At 47.2% G+C, this 23,339-nt stretch overlaps 1 protein-coding gene across 2 annotated transcripts; it reads right to left on the bottom strand.

Moving 5' to 3' along the window:
* Positions 1–4,678: 4,678 nt before the first annotated feature.
* samd14 (sterile alpha motif domain containing 14) lies at positions 4,679–23,339 on the bottom strand. 2 transcript variants are annotated; one of them, XM_082530940.1, is made up of 11 exons: positions 22,932–23,339; positions 18,393–18,445; positions 15,234–15,397; positions 14,873–14,989; positions 14,613–14,799; positions 14,400–14,499; positions 14,040–14,108; positions 13,800–13,956; positions 5,972–6,094; positions 5,742–5,888; positions 4,679–5,579 (listed from the first exon to the last, which is right to left on the bottom strand). In XM_082530940.1, exons 2-11 carry the CDS (start codon positions 18,427–18,429, stop codon positions 5,424–5,426), a joined length of 1,257 nt encoding a protein of 418 aa, XP_082387066.1. In that variant the 5' UTR covers positions 18,430–18,445; positions 22,932–23,339; the 3' UTR covers positions 4,679–5,423. The 2 variants fall into 2 exon arrangements, with proteins under 2 accessions (XP_082387066.1, XP_082387067.1); XM_082530941.1 differs by lacking the exon at positions 5,972–6,094.

The raw sequence follows: 23,339 nt of genomic DNA, 5'->3' as shown, positions 1-23,339 counted from the left end.
TATATATATATATATATATATATATATATAACAACCAGCACGCCCCTGCGGGCGGTTTATCCTTCAAGCTCGGGTCCTCTACCAGAGGCCTGGGAGCTTGAGGGTCCTGCGCAGTATCTTAGCTGTTCCCAGGACTGCGCTCTTCTGGACAGAGATCTCCGATGTTGTTCCCGGGATCTGCTGGAGCCACTCGCCTAGCTTGGGAGTCACCACACCTAGTGCTCCGATTACCACGGGGACCACCGTCACCTTCACCCTCCACATCCTCTCCAGCTCTTCTCTGAGCCCTTGGTATTTCTCCAGCTTCTCGTGTTCCTTCTTCCTGATATTGCTGTCATTCGGAACCGCTACATCGATCACTACGGCCGTCTTCTTCTGTTTGTCTACCACCACTATGTCCGGTTGGTTAGCCACCACCATTTTGTCCGTCTGTATCTGGAAGTCCCACAGGATCTTAGCTCGGTCATTCTCCACCACCCTTGGGGGCATCTCCCATTTTGACCTCGGGACTTCCAGGTTATACTCGGCACAGATGTTCCTGTACACTATGCCGGCCACTTGGTTATGGCGTTCCATGTATGCCCTGCCTGCTAGCATCTTGCACCCTGCTGTTATGTGCTGGATTGTCTCTGGGGCATCTTTACACAGCCTGGGGTCTTGCCTGGTGTGATAGACCCCAGCCTCTATGGATCTTGTGCTCAGAGCTTGTTCTTGTGCTGCCATGATTAGTGCCTCTGTGCTGTCTTTCAGTCCAGCTTTGTCCAGCCACTGGTAGGATTTCTGGATATCAGCCACCTCCTCTATCTGCCGGTGGTACATACCGTGCAGGGGCCTGTCCTTCCATGATGGTTCCTCGTCTCCCTCCTCTTTCTTGGGTTTCTGCTGCCTGAGGTATTCACTGAGCACTCGGTCAGTTGGGGCCATCTTCCCAATGTATTCTTGGATGTTCGTTGTCTCATCCTGGACTGTGGTGCTGACACTCACCAGCCCCCGGCCCCCTTCCTTCCGCTTAGCGTACAGCCTCAGGGTGCTGGACTTGGGGTGAAACCCTCCATGCATGGTAAGGAGCTTTCTTGTCTTTATGTCAGTGGCTTCTATCTCCTCCTTTGGCCAGCCTATTACCCCAGCAGGGTACCTGATCACGGGCAGGGCGTACGTGTTGATGGCCCGGATCTTGTTCTTACCATTCAGCTGACTCCTCAGGACTTGCCTGACCCTCTGCAGGTACTTGGTGGTTGCAGCTTTTCTAGCGGCCTCTTCATGGTTCCCATTCGCCTGCGGGATCCCCAGGTACTTGTAACTGTCCTCTATGTCTGCAATGTTGCCTTCTGGTAGTTCAATCCCCTCAGTTCTGACTACCTTCCCTCTCTTTGTTACCATCCGACTACACTTCTCCAGTCCGAACGACATTCCAATGTCATTGCTGTATAGCCTGGTAGTGTGGATCAGTGAATCGATGTCTCGTTCACTCTTGGCATACAGCTTGATGTCATCCATGTACAGGAGGTGGCTGACAACTGCTCCGTTCCGTAGTCGGTATCCGTAGCCAGTCTTGTTAATGATCTCACTGAGGGGGTTCAGGCCTATGCAGAACAGCAGTGGGGACAGAGCATCTCCTTGGTAGATCCCGCACTTGATGGTGACTTGTGCTATGGGCTTGGAGTTGGCCTCTAGTGTTGTACGCCACATCCCCATTGAGTTCCTGATGAAGGCTCTTAGGGTCCCATTGATCTTGTACAATTCTAGGCATTCCAGTATCCAGCTGTGGGGCATTGAGTCATAGGCCTTCTTGTAATCAATCCAGGCAGTGCACAGGTTGGTCAGTCTGGTCTTGCAGTCTCGGCTGACTGTTCTGTCTACCAGTAGCTGGTGTTTTGCGCCTCTGGTATTCTTGCCAATTCCTTTCTGTGTCCCGCTCATGTATTGACCCATGTGCCTGTGCATCTTAGCCGATATGATGCCTGACAGGAGCTTCCATGTAGTACTGAGGCAGGTTATTGGTCGGTAGTTGGAGGGGACCGGTCCCTTCTTGGGGTCCTTGGGGATCAGGACCGTCCGACCTTCGGTTAGCCATTCCGGGTGTCTCTCGTTAACTAGCAGCTGGTTCATTTGTGCTGCCAGACGCTCGTGGAGTGCAGTCAGCTTCTTCAGCCAGTAGGCGTGAACCATGTCGGGCCCTGGTGCTGTCCAACTCTTCATACTGGAGAACCTTTCTTGGATATCTGCCACTGTGATGGTTACTGGACCCTGTTTAGGGAGGTCGCTGTGGTCTGCCCTCAGATCCTCTAGCCACTGAGCATTGCCGTTATGGGTTGCATCCTTCTCCCATATGCTCTTCCAGTATTGCTCCGTCTCCAGCCTTGGTGGTGCTGTTCTCTTATTGTTCCCTTGCCACTGAGAGTACACCTTTGCTGGTTCTGTGGAGAACAGCTGGTTTATTCTCCTGCCTTCTATCTCTCTGGTGTACCTCCTCAAGCGGCTGGCCAAGGCTGTGAGTCTTTGCTTGGCAGTTTCCAAGGCCTCAGGTATGGACAGCTTGCTGTATTTCTTAGGCACCTTATTTGTCGCACCTTTCTGCAGCTCCGTTAGTTGGCTAACCTCCCTCCGTGCTACTTTGATCTTGCCCTCTAGCCTCCTTCTCCATGGAGGGTACTGCCCCTTGTCGCTGTTCAACTTGTAGCCAAGCATCTCACTGATCACTGCTGCCGTATTGTAGATCAGCTTGTTAGTGTCGGTAATCGTGGTTGTATATATGTATATATATGTATGTATATATATATATATATATATATATATATATATATATATATATATATATATATATATATATCATCTAGCAGACCTTCTGAGGGCACTTCACGTAATATGGGTCAATACATGAGCGGGACACAGAAAGGAATTGGCAAGAATACCAGAGGCGCAAAACACCAGCTACTGGTAGACAGAACAGTCAGCCGAGACTGCAAGACCAGACTGACCAACCTGTGCCCTGCCTGGATTGATTACAAGAAGATCGGAGATCTCTGTCCAGAAGAGCGCAGTCCTGGGAACAGCTAAGATACTGCACAGGACCCTCAAGCTCCCAGGCCTCTGGTAGAGGACCCGAGCTTGAAGGATAAACCGCCCGCAGGGGCGTGCTGGGTGTTTTTTATATGCTTTGTATGTTCAGTATATTTCTATGCAAAACAAGAGGAACTTCAACACACAGCAGTATATTTACACTTTATGGAAAACACAAAAACATTTTTTTTTACTGTTAAACATCAATTTAGAGTAAACTTGTTTTGTTTTGGATAAATAAATATTGAAATATCTTTTGAATTAGTTAAATGTCAGAATAAAGAGAGACAGAGCTTCTGTTTTTATCACTTTCATCAAATTTAGGAGCACATGTACACTAAGTTTATTGTTAATTAATAAGAAACTCCAGACGATTCCATTCTGAGCTGAAGAAGCTTCTGATTGGTTAGTAGAGTCCATGTGAGTAAATTGGTGGCACAGCTGTGGATGCATATAAGGCAAAACACAGAGGCTGTTTCTGTGACATGGGAACATCAAGAGATGTCAACCAAAACACCAGGAACAGAACTGTGGAGCTCCATAAGTGTGGCTCAGTTTGAATACAATTTGGTGCCATTTACAATTAAGAGATACAGACAGTTTCTCTCTTTACTCTTAAAGTTAACAAATATGTTTTTATATTAATCTAAAAAAAAAAAATTGGTCTGATTTGATGTTACGATTAAAAAAGTGTTTTTATCTGAAGAGTTTGTAAATATCTGTATAACTGTATATTTGATGATTGTCAGCACAAAGAGGGAGAGAGAGGAACAAGAGCAGGTGAGACACACATGTTAGTCAAATGGTTGTTTACCAGAAGTATCAGCGTATCACAGGTCCTCATGTATCTCGTACCCAGTGTTTATTTTTAGGTTTGTTATTTTTCAAATTCTGTATTTATTAAGTTCTGCAGCTTGTTTGCACAACGAGGATAAATAATTATATAAACTTTTCTCAATCTAAATATTGGACTTTGGTAGAATTAAAAAATAAGTGTAGTGCAGGTCTATGATGATTTTTAGTGCTGCTATCATCTAGTTCTGATTCTGGTTCTGTCTTGGTTAAGTCCTCAGTAGTCCTGATTTTGAACTGTTGTAGTCCTGTTTTATTTCCGGATCAGTTCTGGGTCTGGTTGAATTGGGGTTTAGTCCTCGTGTCTTGATACAGCCAGACTTTGTTCTGCCTTGCTGCTTAATTAAAAAACTAGTTTAAGGTGTCCTGCACATGTGATATATATTTTTCCCTATATGAAGTCATTCTTTTTTGAACAAAACTCAAAACAGAGCCAATTAATCCTTCAGTCATTTCAACCCCCCCCCCAAATCCCACATGCATACTACCCTTTAGGGCTAAGCCCCGGGTGTATCAAATGTCTGCCTCCACCTCTGGTGCTGCCCCCTGCTGGACGCTGTGATACTTTGTATTCTGGGTTTGTGGTTGTTTTTCACCGACTGAAGGAAAATAAATTTTCTTGCATGCATTTTTCTTATATTCTTATTTGTTTTGATGCTTTAACCCTGCATCGTGGCTCCAGCTGTGAATCTCGTCAGAAAGAAAACAAAGCAACGCTGTAAAAGTTTCACAGATTTATTTATTGAAACAAACATTTTAACAGAGACTGTGAGAGGTCAGAAATATCTCCAGAGGTTAAGAATCTGACTCGACCAGCGTCGGGACGTTTGACCCTCTCTGACACAAACGCTTCCACCTGTGTAAAGCGAAGATTCGACGATGTTTTTTTCTGTCAGAGATTCCAGGTGGAAAACAAGCTGTGAGAGGATTGTGGGAAATATCCAAACACCTGTCAGACCTCACACACCTGAACACAGAACCTTTGAGCTAAAGTCATTACAACAAACAGAGAAACCACAAAAACTGTTCACAGAGCAGCACCGACACGCCGCCTCGGGCTGAGACTCCACGGCCCAGAAACAAAACAGAAAACCTGCTGTGACACTCATTTCAGAGAAAAAGCACACCTTGTATAATGTTTGGCTTGCAGAAGAAGAATCACCAGAGGGAATCAGAGCAGCTGCGTGTAGGAACCTGCTGAGTTAATGATCTGTCAGCGTTCCTGCCAGCCGATCACAGATGATGAGTTTAAACATCAAATGGAGGAAAATAGATGAAAACCACTTTGTGGCAAATGAAACACTGTGCCATCATCGCCTGACATATTTCACGGTCTCATAACAGTAAACTTCAGTTTAACTTTTCCAGGCCTGGAGATGTCTTATGATCATGGAATTGCAGCTTTTCCAGGAATTGTTTGTCATGTCAAACCTTCCCTGCGGCAGAAATCCTGTTCTCTTCATCGCACAGCTCTCCTCTCACTGTCCTCTGCCTCCCTCTGGTGGCGGGGCTCAGTTCCTGCGCTGCTCCTGGTCCTTCCGGCGCTGCTTTTCCTTCTGTTTCTCCAGCTTGTCCAGAGCTTTTTTCTCCTTCTCTGCTGCACTTTGAACATCTTTGATGCGGCGCTTCAGCGCGCTGCGATCAGACGAACTGAGCACGCCCAGACCCTGCAGAGGACGGGAGGACAGCTCCAGTTATGGTCTCCAAACAGTTCAGTATTGTAATTGACTTTACGTGTAACCTTTGCAAGCTGTGTCAGTCAGCCTTATCTAAGACTACGGCTATGACAGAGTCTCTCAGGAAGTCCTGTTCTTCCTCCTCATCCTCACCTTCAGTTTGCTGCCGTCCATCTGCAGCAGCTGCTGCCCGTCGATGTCTCTAGCACTGAATTCCGGAACGTACTGCTCCATGTTGAGTCCTCGGAGCCACTGACACACCTGCTGAGTCGTCCAGGACGAGTGGGGTTCATCGCAGGGCTGAGGAAGAGGAGGAGGGAGCACAGTGAGCCACAGGTGAGTAGATGACAACGTTTTGGTGTTTGAGGTGGCGAGTGTGTTACCTCATCGGAGGACTGGGACAGGGTGTGGTAGGGATGGGAGGACCTGGAGGAAGAGGAGTCAATGGGAGGAGAGGTGGAGGAGGAGGTGTGAGGAGGAGAGAACTCCTCACTGAGAGCCGACTCCTGTGGGGAGAACACAGAGACGTTACTTCAGCATTATTTCACTAAAACTACAACCGCAGCTACGAGCACCAGCAGACAGCTGGTCACGTGGTTGGTTGCCTTGGTAACAGTCCCCCTCAGTTATTTGGTGTTCTTCATCGAGTGGTTGTTGCCTCCATCGCTCCCCTCAGTATGACCCACCCTCTTCGCATTGCGAGCGATTATCTCACCTTCTGTCCTGTTTCTCAGCTCTCAGAAACACAGCGCTGTGTCCATCTGCAGTCAGCTATATTTGACCACAGACCTCAGCATGTGTGAAAATGTAAAGGAAGAGCACGCACAGACACCACTCTGACTATCTCAGACATAGCATGGAAGGTGGGTTACAAAGCGGCTTGCAGATTACAGCAGCATGATCAGGCTTAAGAGCAGGAAGTTCAACTCGACGACGACTAAGCTGGCCAAAGGAGCTGATGCAAGAACAGGAAGCTCCTGAGCATGCATGGAGGGTTTCACCCCAAGTCCAGCGCCCTGAGGCTGTATGCCAGGGGAAGGAAGGAGGCGCTGGACTGGTGAGTGTCAGCACCACAGTCCGGGATGAGACAACAAACATCCGCGAATACATCAGGAAGATGGCCCCAACCGACCATAGAAGGACAGGCCCTTGCATGGTATGTACCACCGGCAGATAGAGGAGGTGGCTGACATCCAGAAATCCTACCAGTGGCTGGACTAAGCTGGACTGAAGGACAGCACAGAGGCACTAATCATGGCAGCACAAGAACAAGCTCTGAGCACAAGGGCACAGCTGTTAAACAATGACATATAAACCCTGCATCCAGGTCCTACATGGCACCAATGTGACTGAATGCTTTGGTCTGTTTAATTTGAACAATGTCACGTTGTTGGCCTCTCTGATTTTGTCAGCTCTCTTCATCTGCAGCAGTTTAAAGCTCAGTTTTTAAAACCTTACTATGTGACTGCAGCTCAGATCGGGATGGAAAAGAATCACTCGAATCTAAGAAACATTTGAACGGGTGCATGAAGATAGATATCAGGAATTGTGTACTGTGGATGCATTATTTCAGGTGTTTCCCCAACTGAAATTTACAGCATCCTTTTCCTGCTGTGTAAGTGCACCAGGAACCCTCATGTTAACTTTTATTGTGGGGAAAAAAGTTCATCCTCCAGCTTCACTGTGTGAATCTGTTTATGCTATGCTAACATAGCTGTGTCGCTAGCGATTACGTAGCACATCATTATATAGCAGCTAGCCCAACGTCAGTAACCCTACAAACATCACTGCTGTTTACTTTTCTGTCTCCATTTGTGTTGGAAGTGATAGCAGAGCTGTACGCTTGAATTTGTTTCAGAAATGTCTCACTCAGACAAGGGTGTATCATTTTTAGATGGAAACTAGCGAGCTAACTTCCTGCTAACCTAATGCCGTTAAACTTCATTAATCCTGGTTTTCATGGATGCCTGGAAGTTAACTCTCAGTTTTTAACTCCCAGTGATGACGCTGTGTTTGTTTGAGTTTAGGAAATGAAGACGAGTTTGGACCAGAAACGACTAAGTGGTCGGCATAGTGTACAGCAGTGGTTCCCTTTTTTTGCTAGGCCCCCCTTTGTTTTACCCCCCCGGCACAAACACATCCTCCAACCACACACGCCCATATTTTGCCCCATTGTGGTTTATTTCACACCTCAAACATTTAGTAAACAATTAAACAAATACAAGTAAACTGCAATAAATTACAGGCAGTAAGGAAATAAACTACTAACTCTTTTACGCTACGTCCGCACCTACACGCAGCTGTTTCGTCCACGTAAACGGCATTTCGAATCACTGAAAACGGAGATTTTTAAAACTCCTTTATTGCGTTTACGTGTGGTCAAGGAATACAGAGTTTGTCACGCAACGTCAAAGGTATGCGCCTTTTTCCACGTCACGCTGTGGCCACGTTATTGTTTACATGAGATGAATTGCAGAATGGAAGATAGAGACAAAATACTGTTAATCTGACTGTCTGCAGGTTTTACACGCTTACATACACACAGTTACTGTCCCTCCATTTACAAAGGCAGAGGCGTCACGGTGTCATTATTTTACATGTGGTTGTTTTTCCTGTGTAATAATATTCAACATTGCTGTCAATACATTTTTCAAAAAATGCCTCTCTGTGAAAAATGGGTTTAAAAACATAAACAGCTGTGAGAGACTGTTTGTCTGTGATTTAAACAGCCCAGCGCTGCTCCCGATGAAGGGGAAACCTGCAGGGAGACCTACCTCGGCACCTGTGCAGGTGAAACCAAAGGACAGATTTGCGTCGCCATATTTTCTTTGGCTTAAAATGAAGTTGGTTTGGAAACATGTTCAGCGATGCTTCATCTCCTGCTTTGCGTTTGTGTGGGAGCCCCATTAAAAACCTGTCCATTATGCTAGCAGTGTCCAAGCATTTATTTATTTATTTTTTCCTTTTCATACCGCGCACCCCCTGCAATGGCTCTGCATCCCCCTAGGGGGCGGGCCCCACACTTTGGGAAGCTCTGGGGTACAGAAGCATCTGTGCTGAGTATGGCCTGGAAGTCCGGAGGTCAAAATGGGAGACGAATGGGAGGGTGGTGGAGAATGAGCTAAGATCCTGTGGGACTTCCAGATACAGACGGACAAAGCAGTGATCAAGAATGACTAAGGGATTTTTTTATTATTTTTTTTACACAGTGCTGTGGTGCATGTTCTCCCAGTGTTTGCATGGGTTGTCTGCGGGTACTCCGGCCTCCACCCACACTCCAAAGACATGCAGATAGGATGCTTAATCATCCAGGTAAGGAAATCCTCAAAAGTTGATTCTGTTCTTCTGGACGGAGAAACATTTCATCATGTGACTTCTTCAGTCTCAGCTGACTGCAGGTTTCCAACCTTATAAACATCTGCACAATGACTTAAACTAGCACCACTGGTGATTGATCATTGATCAACAGTCTTTGATCATTGGTGATATCAAGTTACACACACACACACACACACACACACACACACACACACACACACACACACACACACACACACACACACACACACAGCCTATCAGAGCCATTAGCAGCTCCTTCCTCTGAGCTGTGATGGTGAGCAGAGAGAGCCTTAACGAGAAAACAGGGATGAAGAACAACTTCCTCCAGGCTGCAGAACATTTATCATCAACCACAGCTGTGTGATCATATGACTGTCTGTCAGCCAACACGAGTAAAATCAATACTAACACACACACTCACTCTGTAACCTGACACTGTGTGCACAGCTAACACAGCTACAGTCAGATGGAATATGTCACGCGTGTGCTGCTGTGACGTTTTGTGGGAACGTTGTTCATATCCTCACTCAGAGACTGCTCACATGTTTCACTCTGAAAGTGTTTTTAATGAATAACCCACTAAAACAGCTGACTGATTCCTGTCCTGCTGCCAGCAGAGAACTGAGCCCCTCGTTGTGTTTCAGGGCGACGCCCAGAGACAATGCTGCTGAGGTCGCTTTATTTTATCTTCAGTCTCATCAAATCAAACAGCAACTGAGTGAAGACGCAGCTGCTCTAACAGACGCTGATAGATTTCTTTGATTGTTGATAGCTTGTCCTCGGCTCAGATAATCCTAACCTGACTGCATGAACAACTTTACAACCCAACAGCACTGCAGACTGACTGCAGCAGGCTGAGCCACGATGCTGTTTTCCACCCGTCAGGTGTGATCGAGGTGTGCAGCTGAGGCAGCTCTCACTCTGGACAAACTAAACAGGACCTCGGTCAGCTTCAGGAGGTTCTTGCTCCTCACTCTTTTTCTGAAACAGTCCTGATTGTGTGGCGTCTCTTTAGGAGAGCCTAAGTTCATGTTTAGAGATGTGCACCGTGTGCACCGCTGCCCTCTGTAGAGCGTGGGAGAAACATGCTCACACATGGACCTTACGGGTTGTATGAACACTGCTTGCTTCATGTATGATGAGACAGCAGCTGTAAGGTTGGTGAAAGTGTGTTTATTAAAGGACAAGCGCTGTTGAATTCCCAGTGAGATTGTGACTGTCCTGCAGACAGTTGCTGCTCCTCTCACAGTTCACAGGCTGGAAAATCCTCCTGTGTCCTTCTGACATCAGGCCCAAAGCTGCTGAGGAAACCACTGGTTTATCTGCAGGTTTGAAATCCTTTGCCTCCTCCTCATCATCTTCATCTGCAGAGTTTATAATCAAAACCCTCTAACATCAAAGAAAAGCTCTAACATAAACCTGTAAGCAGCTTAATTGGACATAAAGTATCTGAATTTCCGGAGCGGGACCAAACAGGCTACAAGCTGTTCGTTCTCATTTTCTTGTCCCACCCTTTTTTACTTCGTCACTTCTCATTACTATACAGGGATCAGCCAGGCCCGGGAGCCGCCCCCAGTCCCCTCTGAGGACTTCCCAAACTGCAGCTCACTTCATGTCTAAGCCATTCACCTTTAAAAACGCTGGCAAACCTAAGATGAGGACGTGGACCCAGCGAGTGAAAAAAGCAGAATTTCAGCCGGCTTCTGTGCATGCATGCTTGCATTGTTCATTGATGATGAGTGAAAACAAATCTGAAAAAGAGAAAGGTCACTTACAGCGGTGGCTCTGAGGAGCCTTTTCATGGATAACAAAGAAATCCTTCGTTTTATGGAAAGGGTTGGAACAACATCTCCTGGTTTTGAGTAAACTGAATCCCAGTCCCTGAAACAGGAAGTCTATAAAGACTTTGATGGTTGCAGCATGAAGAGTTTTCTGTCATGGATGACTGGACCCAATTCTTTCCAACTTCAAGGGTTCAAAATCTTTATTTAATGTGACAATATGTTTGAGAGGCTGCTGAAGAACATCATCTCCTCCTCCATCCCAGACACCACAGATCCGCTGCAGTTCGCCTACAGATCCAACAGATCCACAGAGGATGCCATCGCCCACGTCCTACACACCACTCTCAGCCACGTGGACAAGAAACAGGGTAACTATGTGCGAATGCTGTTTGTTGATTACAGTTCAGCGTTTAACACAATAGTGCCCTGCAGACTGTTCACAAAGCTGAGGGATCTGGGACTTAACAGCCATCTGTGTGCATGGGTGTTGGACTTCCTCACTGGCAGAACTCAGGTGGTGAGGGTGGGCAGGTGCTTCTCCAACAGCATCACCATCAACACAGGAGCACCTCAGGGATGTGTCCTCTCGCCACTGCTCTACTCCCTCTACACTTCAGACTGTGTGGCCACCCATGGCTCCAACACCATTGTGAAGTTTGCTAACGACACAGTGGTGTTGGGTGCCATCTCCAACAACGATGAGGCGGCCTACATGGATGAAGTGAAGAATCTGGCATCGTGGTGCCAGGACAACCACCTCCAGCTGAACGTCAGCAAGACCAAGGAGCTGGTGGTGGACTTCAGAAGGGGTCAGCACAGAGACTACAAGCCCATTATCATCAATGGAGCTCCAGTGGAGAGGGTGCAGTCCTTCAAGTATCTTGGTGTCCACATCTCCTCAGACCTGACATGGGCTGCCCACATTCAGGTCCAGACCAAAAAGGCTAGGCAGCGCCTGTATCACCTACGACAACTGAGGAAGTTCAGGGTCTCTCCAAAGATCCTCAGGATTTTCTATACAGGCGCTGTGGAGAGCATCCTCACACAGAACATGACATCGTGGTTCGGGAACAGCTGTGTGAAGGACCAAAAAGCTCTCCAGAGAGTGATCCGTACAGCAGAACGCTGCTGCAGGATTGCTCTCCCCCCGCTTCAGGACACCTACACCAGGAGATGCCGGACTAGAGCAGCGCAGATACTGAAGGACCCGTCCCATCCTGGCAACAAACTGTTCCAACTTCTGCAATCTGGTAGAAGGTTCCGCATCTTCCGGGCAAGGACAGAGAGACTCAAGAGGAGCTTCTATCCCCAAGCCATCCGTGCCCTAAACACACACACCCGCCCTCTCACATCATCTATAATTGACTGAGACAGGACTCTTCCAGACACTAAACCAAGGCACAATGTACATTTCAATTCCTTTAATTTTAAATATGCTTATATTGTCTATCCTGTAAAATAGTCAGATGTCTATTCATATTAATGTACAGAATTCACCTGCTTGCTGCTACTACTGCACATTCACCCAATGTATATACTATATGTATATATATAATGTTCTTCCTCTACCCCCCTCCCCCCCAAATTTTGCACATGTCGAGGAGCGTGTCAGGCTACATTTCACTGTGTGTTATACTTGTATAACTATGCATGTGACAAATAAAGAACCTTGAACTTGAACTTGAATGTAGAGTTCATACCCAGAAATATGATCAGTAGCGGTTTTAGATACGGGCGACACGGGCGGTTGCCCGGGGCGGCATCGTGGTGGGGGGCAGCATCATGGGCATCGGCAAAAAAAAACTGCTCGTACTCATGCTGCCCCGGTGTCATGCCAGCGCATACTGGGAATGGTACAGGCACCGATCGGTTTTCTATCGCCCATTTGCTGGGAGTAAGGGCGCCCTCCGTTTGCGAGGTGCGCCTGCTGCTTGCGGCGCAGAGAGGAGAGGGCGGGGCGGCGGGGGATTCTCTGGCTGGCTGCAGCAGCATCTAATAACCAACTCGCAAAATAAAACAAAATAAAAACAACAAACAAACCAACAACACGAAAACACCAGACATCTTGATACAGATTTATAATAAAGGGATCAATAACAATTTAAAATCTATATTTTATATTTTGTTGATTTAAAGTCTCACACACAACCTGTTTTTAAAGTTTAAAAACAGAGAAAAGAGGAGGAGTGTAGCGACTTCCACAGTCGCTGGAGGCCGGGGATGGAGCCCGCCTATTTGCCTGACGTGCTGTCAACTTTACGCAATAATGCCAGAGGTGGAATTGCTTGCTTGTTTATTAAAATGCTTGAAAAGTTTACAGAGCATGTGATCGGCTCGCGATTCAAACTCTACATCACAGTCTCTAACGCAACAAGGGGAAACTCATTGTGCTGCGGTCAACAAAAACTACGGCTACCCGCCCTCCTCTCTGTCAAAATCAAACCAGTGAGAGACAGACTGACAACGCCCTCTTAGTGTCACCGCTAGCAACCACGTGACTCCTGTTACACATCACCATAGCAACCAAACAAATGAAAACCCAGTGATCATTAAAATTCAATACATTTAATTATGGCTCCTACAAGGAGAAACGAGAAAAAGATGCAGGTAAGCAGATGTGTGATTGGATAATGGCAGGTCATCCTGAAACATTAAGAATCAGAATACTTTCTTAATCAATAAGGAAATTATGTGGGTTACAGTTGCTCCAAGAAGAAATGGTAAAAATAGTAACAGACTAAACTCCAAACAATATATACAATAATATAATATTAATTAGTCAGGGTCAATTGTTGATTTGTCCTGTTCTCATTGTATGACGAATTATGATGTCTGTTTAGTAGCCGTTTGCACACTATGCATTTCTCTCTCTCTTCATATGTGTGTGTGTGTGTGGGGGGGGGGGGGGGGGGGGGGGGCACCAGAGGGAGTGTTCGCCCAGGGCGCCAAACAGGCTAGGACCGCCACTGCATATGAATTTCCTTTGTTAACACTATTCCCTGATGTTACCAGCCCCTTCTCTGTTTCTGTTTGTTGGTTTGTTTTGCACTTTCGAGCCACCGTACATAACGCTGTGTTTGTCTCATACCTGGGAGTGAGACTTGCGCGGTCTCGGGGAGCTCAGCGGTGGAATTTTGGGGGAGCAGGGCGGAGTACCGGAGGAGGAGATCGACCCCCGTCCTTCGGTGAACCAGGAGAAGGAGATGAAGGATCCGGAGGAACGGGATGGACTCTCAGACGGCTCTCTGAGGACAGAGGACAGCGTCAGGACAGGAAACGCATAAAAACACATGTTCGTCCTCTTAAATGATGTGTGTGGTGGAGCCACCTGCTGCCCACAGAGAGCCTGTTGGATTTATCTTTCCTCACTCTGATGTATGAACGCCTCAGAGTCACCCTGTGAAAGACACGGGGACAACAGTCAAAGGTGCAGAAACATTTGTGCTGACTGCGGGGACCTTGGATGAAGGATTCAACATAAATGACCTCATCAGTCACGAATATTAAATATAGTTTAAAACACCTGGAAAAGTGAAGTCAGAGCTGATCAGGACTGGGAAAGGCCGCTGTGACTGGATGGTTCAGTAAATGGATCATCTTCTTGTTTTTGATGTTTTTACCTTCAGGTTACTGTAAACTGATTGGGTCCTCACAAATACACTAAGACCAACATGTGTGTGCATCTCACCCCAGGTCCAGGAAGCGTCTTTTGGTTTTCTTGTCGAAGATGACGGTCGGACTGCCGGGATCAGCTGGACTCGTGTCTCGACTTGTATCAGAGACCAACACTGACACACACACACACTCGTTAGCATCTGTGCAACATTATATGTCAATCAGATCTCACAGGAAGCGAGTGTTTGTTATATGTGTGTGTTTTCAGGTGTTTGCAGGTGTGCACCTTCACTGTCGGGCCTTCTGTTCCTCCTCATGTAGACAGGTGAGCAGTCGGAGGAGGGACAGGATTTAGATGGTGAGCTGCTGGGAGTAACCAGGGCCTCTTGAGAAGTTGCGTTGGTCAGCTGATGGTACCGCCCCCGAGGTGGACCAGCCAATGACAAGCCTCCGTCCTCTGGCGAGCGACGGACCTGAAAAACGAAAGGACAATGAAACTTGTTTTCTTTTACTTTTTAAAACCTGATGTGAGCTCGGTGAACTCACCAGCGACGTGTCGAAGGAGAATCCAGGGCTTCTAGCTGACAGCAGCGAATCAGGGGAGGGGGAGGACCCTCGCATCGCCAGGTGGAGAGGCGAGCGGGCAGAGTGCAACGGACTGTCCTGGAATGATAGACACACTAGATTTCATCACACACCAGAAACGGAATAATCTAACAATGAAATGATCTCAGGAATTTAACAAAATACTTTAAAATTAAAAACTAAATTAATAATTTTAAGTTCCTCTTAGTGCTGATGACATCACTGGCTGTGATGTGCATCTAATGTTATTGTGCATAAAATGTTATTGTTTCAACATCTTTGTCATTTAATTCTCTAAAATATTTAGATGCATCTCACTGACCTCCACCTTTCTGTCGAGGCAGTCGTCGCCCTCCGTTGAGCTAATGCTGTCTCGGTAACGGGACCTGGACGGGCGTTGTCTCCGTGTTTTGACAGACAGCTGGGCGCGGCCTTTCTGGATGCTGTTATCCAGCAGCTCTGTCTCTGGGATCGCCTCGTTCAGGTCTGAAACACCCACACACACACACGAGTGTAAATGTGAGGCAGGCACTGAATGAACTTTGACCTTGTTATTGATCCAGAATGGTTCCACACACTGGTGATGGCAGCTACATTGTAGCCACAGCTGCCCTGGGGCGCACTGACAGAGGCGAGGCTGCCGGACACTGGCGCCAACGGGCCCTCTGACCACCACCAGTAGGCAACGGGTGAAGTGTCTTGCCCAAGGACACAACGACCGAGACTGTCCAAGCCGGGGCTCGAACCATCAACCTTCCGATTACAAGACAAACTCCCAACTCTTGAGCCACGATCGCCCCAATGATCCGTGCAGGATAAATAGTCAGGTTTCCTTCTTAAAAAAAGGTGTTATGGCTAAAAGACGACCTGTAGAGAGAGGTCGCCCAGTGATTGACTGTTCCAATGACATCATCAGGACCCAGATCAGAGCAACTGAACTTGCTGTGAGGAGCTCCTGTCTGAAGTTTCCCACTCATGTTCAGACAAACCTCTGTGGATCAGAGTGAACCTGAAGGAGCCCTACAAACAGACAGACTCTAAGGCAGATTCTGACTGTGTTTACACTGGTTTCAAAGTGGATTTCTAGAGCTTTACTCACAGCAGTGGAAGGTGTTCACCATGAAAATGCAGTAATGAATGGTGGATGATGAATAGATGATGGGTGGATGGATGATGGATGGATGTACATGGGTGGGTGATGGACTGATGGTGAGTGAAGATTTCAAGCTGCAGTTTTTGTGATGATGCTGAAGCTTGTTCAACATAATCAGCTCCTCTTCCTCCTCCCACTCACCCCATCAGGAGTCCATCAAATATTCAACACACTGACCATCATGCTGGAGCCTATCCCAGCTGTCGTAGGGGGAGAGGCGGGGCACAGCCTGGACAGGTTGCCAGACTCTCGGAGGGCTAACACAGAGAGACAGCCAATCATTCACACTTATGGGCAATTTAGAATCACCAGTTAACCTAACCTCACTGTATCCCACTGAACTGTGTTAAATACATTTTGTTAACTTTGTTTTTTAAATGGAAAAATATCACCATGTCAATTAAGCCTATAACACATTCAAACAACAGATGCAAAGTCCCAGGCACATTTACATCCCAGGTCTCCAAACAAACGGTATCAATACATAAGAAAACTTTGTTAACTAATTAGTGTGGATGGTTAAAACACAACACTGTTGTGCTGGGGTTCATAAATCATGACACTCCCCTACATAAGCTCCCTGAATTGGCAAAAAGTATCGGTATCAGTATTGCTATCGCCAATACTGCTCTTAAATTACTTGGCATCAGATCAATACCAAAATTTGCAGTATTGCACAGCACCAGCACCGAGGCAGTTACTGTTGTTTTCCCCGAAACAGTCGCTGTGGCTGAAGGAAAAAAGAGGACATAAAAAGTTTGATATCAAAGACTAACAGAAGAAAAAAGAAGGACAGAGGTCATGTGACCTGACACAACGTAAAAGTCTGAGTGGCGATCTGTGATCTTTGTGTTTGCAGTGTTCGATCTGCTGTTTGTGAAATCTGGTAGATTTTAAAAAAAGGTACGTTTACCTTACATTTGGATTAAAAAGGTTAAAGCCAGCACAATTTCAGTTTTATAATCAGCATGGTTTCTCTGCTTTCTGTCAGTGATGCTGGTGACAGTTATCGCACGTCTTCAGTCCGTCTTAACATGATCATACAGGCTTCCTGCCTCTCCTCCCCCACACTGAACTGACGGCAGTTTATTTCCCAGGGGGGAGAGAGAAGGAGTTAAAGTGATGATGAGGGGAGGGGGAGGAGAGGAAATGGAGGATTTGGTGCAGAAACATTCAATCCAGGTGACAGAGAGGGAGAAAATAAAGATTTAATGGAGCAGAGGATGGAGGAATGGAGGTGGGGGAGGGATCAGGGGAGAGAGTAAATGATATTAGAGGAAGGTGAGGGGGTGAGGAGAGAGTCAGATGATATTAGAAAAAGGGGGAACAAAGAATAAGAAACCTTCAGCCGCTTTCATGTTTGATTCTTTAACTCGGATTTTGATCAAACAGGAAACAGAATTCAGAACCAGGGTCCATCAAACCAGGGTCCATCCAAACAGGGTCCATCCAACCAGGATCCATCCAAACAGGGTCCATCCAATCAGGGTCCATCCAATCAGGGTCCATCAAACCAGGGTCCATCCAAACAGGGTCCATCCAATCAGGGTCCATCAAACCAGGGTCCATCCAAACAGGGTCCATCAAACCAGGGTCCATCCAAACAGGGTCCATCCAATCAGGGTCCATCCAACCAGGGTCCATCCAACCAGGATCCATCCAAACAGGGTCCATCCAATCAGGGTCCATCCAATCAGGGTCCATCCAACCAGGGTCCATCCAACCAGGATCCATCCAAACAGGGTCCATCCAACCAGGGTCCATCCAACCAGGGTCCATCCAATCGGGGTCCATCCAACCAGGGTCCATCCAACCAGGGTCCATCCAACCAGGATCCATCCAAACAGGGTCCATCCAATCAGGGTCCATCCAACCAGGGTCCATCCAATCAGGGTCCATCAAACCAGGGTCCATCCAACCAGGGTCCATCCAAACAGGGTCCATCCAACCAGGGTCCATCCAACCAGGGTCCATCAGCATGTTTGCTGACAGTCCAACAGATTCATTTCCTGTGACTTTTATTTGTCTGCCTTATGAAACATCTGTGGAGGAGTTTAACCTCCAGGAGGAGGAAAAACTTGCAATGGGAAAAAAGGTCTGTTTAAGGACCACTCCACTCCTGTATCTGTGTGTGTGTGTGTGTGTGTGTGTGTGTGTGTGTGTGTGCGCACGTGTGTGTGTGTGCACACGTGTATGTGTGTGTACACATGTGTGTGTGTGTGTGTACGCATGTGTGTGTGTGCACATGCGTGCACACGTGTGTGTGTGTGCGCACGTGTGCACACACACGTGTGTGTGTGTGCACAGGTATGTGTGAGAGAGACTCACCGAACACGCTGTCGGTATCGTCGAGTTCAGCAGACATGGCTCCTCAGCAGTATCTGTGCACAAGAAGAGACCAAATCATTTTGGAGATTATGTATCTGAATTTCAGGAGCAGGGCCACGCCTCCAAACACGCTCCTTCCGGTTGCCCTATAGCAGGGGTGTCAAACTCCAGGCCTCAAGGGTCCTGTAGGTTTTAGATATCACCCTGGGTCAACACACCTGAATCAAGTGATCAGTTCATTACCAGGCCTCTGGAGAACTTCAAGACATGTTGAGGAGGTAATTTAGCCATTTAAATCATCTAAAACCTGCAGGACACCGGCCCTGGAGGCCTGGAGTTCGACACCTGTGTCCTATAGGTTCCCTCAGTTCTGCAACTGTTCATTCTTGTTTACGTGCCCCTCCCTCCCTCCTTGTTCTCAATTCTTTAATTTCTTCTTTTCTACAACAACAACAAACTTTATTTATAGAGCACATTTAAAAGCCTTGGGCATACCAAAGTGCTTTACATAAAACAATAAAAAATAAAACAGTTCACACATTAACATCAAATTCATAAAAGTAACGGATTATGTTCACAGATAAAAGCCACCAATAAGAGTAAACTGCAGCACATAGGTTATAGCAAGGTAAGACTGTACCACCATGATAAAAGACACCAATAATGGAAAGATAGCAGAGAATTTAATACAATAGGTCACTGCAAACAAGCCAGCATTTAACTGGTAGAAAAGGCAAGTTTAAAAAGATATGTTTTTAGCCGTGATTTAAAAGAATGAATAGAATCAGACGCCCGGATGCCAATCGGGAGATTGTTCCACAGCTCCAGTGCAACTAGAGCAAACGATCGATCACCTCTAGATTTCAGTCGAGATCTGGGCTGAACCAACAGTAACTGTGAGGATGACCTTAACGCCCTAGCAGGAGCATATGGGTTTAAAAGTTCCTTAAGATAGCTTGGTGCAGTGTTATTGGTAATTTTAACAGTAAACAACAAAATTTTAAATTGAATACGATATTTGACAGGCAACCAGTGCAGATCAGCAAGGACAGGAGTAATGTGGGCAAACTTCTTGGTTTTAGTTAGAATGCGTGCAGCAGCATTCTGAACTGTCTGTAATCTATGTAAAAGGCAAGAGTGGAGACCACAATAAAGTGAATTACAGTAATCTAGCCTTGACGTTACAAAGGCGTGGATGAGCTTTTCTAGGTCTTTATACGGGATATAGCGCCTGGCCTTAGAAATAAGGCGAAGCTGGTAAAAACTGGATCTGACAACAGCAGACACTTGTTTATCAAGTTTAAATGAGCTGTCAAATAAGACACCCAGATTCCTAACAGTGTCAGAGAAAGAACTAGTGAGAAAACCAAAGGCATCCCGAAGTTTGGCACGAAGGGCATTACTACCAAAAATCATAATTTCAGTTTTCTTATCATTAAGGATAAGAGTATTTGCCAAAATATTTAGTACATGGGGATCTGCCAGCTCGGGAGCCGTCGCCAGTCCCCTTCGAGGCCTTCCCCAAACTGCAGCTCAGTTCATGTCCAAGCGTTCACCTTTACCTACTAAAACGCTGTCAATCCTAAAATGAGGACGTGGGCCCAGCTAGTGAAAAGTTAAATAAGTTAAAGGAGCAGTCTGTCTGCTGAAGAACACCTGTGATGGGTGCAGGAGGTCAGCTTTATGGTCTGACCGACACATTTATGGGCTTCAACGTGAAAACTAATGTGCTCTACATAAATACAGTTATGAGCTGAGTGTGTCAGTGTGTGCTAAACTAGTGCTGTGCATTAAAAGAAGTGAGACAGGTGAGGTCAGACCAACCCAGGGGGAGACACAGAAACATTGCTGTTATATTAAATATCTTTCTTTACTCTGAATGTTTCAAAGTTTGATGAAGTTCTGGACACGAAGCAAGTGCTCCAACTACCACTGGGACCACTGTCATCTTCACCCTCCACATCTCCTCCAGCTCTTCTCTGAGCCCTTGGTATTTCTCCTGCTTCTCGTGTTCCTTCTTCCTGTTGCTGTCATTGGGAACCGCTACATCGATCACTACGGCCGTCTGCTTCTGTTTGTCTACCACCACTACGTCCGGTTGGTTAGCCACCACCATTTTGTCCGTCTGTATCTGGAAGTCCCACAGGATCTTAGCTCGGTCATTCTCCATCACCCTGGGGGCATCTCCCATGTCAGCCACCTCCTCTATCTGCCGGTGGTACATACCATGCAGGGGCCTGTCGTCCCATGATGGTTTCTCCTCTTTCTTGGGTTTCTGCTGCCTGAGGTATTCACTGAGCACGCAGTTGGTTGGGGTCATCTTTCTGATCTTCCTTCCGCTTAGCGTACAGCCTCAGGGTGCTGGACTTGGGGTGAAACCCTCCATGCATGGTCAGGAGCTTCCTCGGATTGATGTCAGTGGCTTCTATCTCCTCCTTTGGCCAGCTTATTATCCCAGCAGGGTACCTGATCACAGGCAGGGCGTACGTGTTGATACCCCGGATCTTGTTCTTACCATTCAGCTGACTCCTCAGGACCTGCCTGACCCTCTGCAGGTACTTAGTGGTTGCAACTTTCCTAGCAGGGTCTTCATGGTTTCCATTTGCCTGTGGGATCCCCAGGTACTTGTAGCTGTGCTCTGTGTCTGCAATGTTGCCTTCTGGTAGTTCGATCCCATCAGTTCTGACTACCTTCCCTCTGTTTGTTACCATCCGACTACACTTCTCCAGTTGACTTTCCGATGTCAGTGGTGTGGATCAGTTCATCCATGTCCTGTTCACATACAGCTTGATGGCATCCATGTACAGGAGGTGACTGACAGCTGCTCCACTCTGTAGTCGGTATCCGTAGCCAGTCTTGTCAGTGATCTCACTGAGGGGGTTCAGGCCTATGCAGAACAGCAGTGGGGACAGAGCATCTCCTTGGTAGATCCCACACCTGATGGTAAATTGTGCTGTAGGGTTCCTGATGAAGGCTCTCTTGTATAGTTCTAGGCATTTCAGGATCCAGGTGTGGGGCATTTGGTACTGAGGCCGGTTATCAGCTTGTTCTGCCAGTAGGTGTGAACCATGAACCATGTCACCTGAACACACACCCCACCTGCTTCTCACCTTTTGCTGTAAACTGCCTCACTGAGAGCTGGAGGACATCACTCGATGATGCCAGAAGAACCACATCATCTGCAGGAAGCAGAGATCCTAAGACCACTGAAACCAAAGTGGGGCCCTACTGACCAACGTCCACACACACACACACACACACACACACACACACACACACACACACACAAGAACACACACAAGAACAGGCACACACACACACACACACAAGAACAGACACACACACACACACACACACACACACACACAAGAACAGGCACACACACACACACACACACACACACACACACACACACACACAAGAACAGGCACACACACACACACACACACACACACACACACAAGAACAGGCACACACACACACACACACACACACACACACACGAACAGACACTCACACACACACACACACACACGAACAGACACTCACACACACACACACACACACACACACACACACAAGAACAGGCACACACACACACACACACACACACACACACGAACAGACACTCACACACACACACACACACACACACAAGAACAGGCACACACACACACACACACACACACAAGAACAGGCACACACACACACACACACACACACACACACACAAGAACAGGCACACACACACACACACGAACAGACACACACACACACACACACACACAAGAACAGGCACACACACACACACACACACACACACACACACACACAAGAACAGGCACACACACACACACACGAACAGACACTCACACACACACACACACACACACACACACACACACACAAGAACAGGCACACACACACACACACACACAAGAACAGACACACACACACACACACACACAACACACACACAAGAACAGGCACACACACACACAGACACACACACACACACAAGAACAGGCACACACACACACACACACACACACACACACACACACACACACACGAACAGACACTCACACACACACACACACACACACACACACAAGAACAGACACACACACACACACACACACACACACACACACACGAACAGACACTCACACACACACACACACACGAACAGACACTCACACACACACACACACACACACACGAACAGACACTCACACACACACACACACACACACAAGAACAGGCACACACACACACACACACACACACACACACACACAAGAACAGACACACACACACACACACACACACACACTGATGTCAAAGCTCTGTTTGGTGTCTGCAGGCTGGAGCTCCGGCAGGAAAATGCACCGTCAGCCCGAGTCAGGAGGAGGTGGAGGGTGGAGGTGTGACAGGAGAGAAGACATGCAGAGATGGAGGCTGAGAAACGGACAGCAGTGATGAAGACAGGAGGAGAGGAAGAGGAGAGGTAAACAAGAGGAACAAACATGAACTCACCTCTGCGTCTCTCTCCCTCTGACTGTTGTCATGGCACGTCACCCTATCTCTCTATCTCTCTCTCTGGACTGCGACTCCCAGGATTCCACGGGGCTTCGCTCCTGCCCAACAACAGTCTGGGCTCAGGCAGAGGATTGTGGGTGCTGTAGTGTCCTGTTTCAGGAAACGTAGGTCTGCTGACGGCTGCAGGCAGAGATGCTGGCTCACCGCTACTCAGCACAACACTGCAGCCTCCATCTGAGAGAGGAGCAAGGACAGCTGAGACACACCGAGGAGGAGGAGGAGAAAAGAGAGAGAGGGATGCGCAAAAGCAGGCAGAGCGGAGAGGCAGAAGAACATGACGTCATGTCTTCAGCTAAAAATCAAAACAGAAATCAGATTCATGAAATCATCAAGGAAGAAAGAAAC

The sequence above is a fragment of the Aulonocara stuartgranti genome (assembly GCF_965226115.1).
Source record: "Aulonocara stuartgranti genome assembly, chromosome: 4".
NCBI lineage: Eukaryota > Metazoa > Chordata > Actinopteri > Cichliformes > Cichlidae > Aulonocara > Aulonocara stuartgranti.
This window is presented reverse-complemented; position numbering and strand designations above follow the sequence as displayed.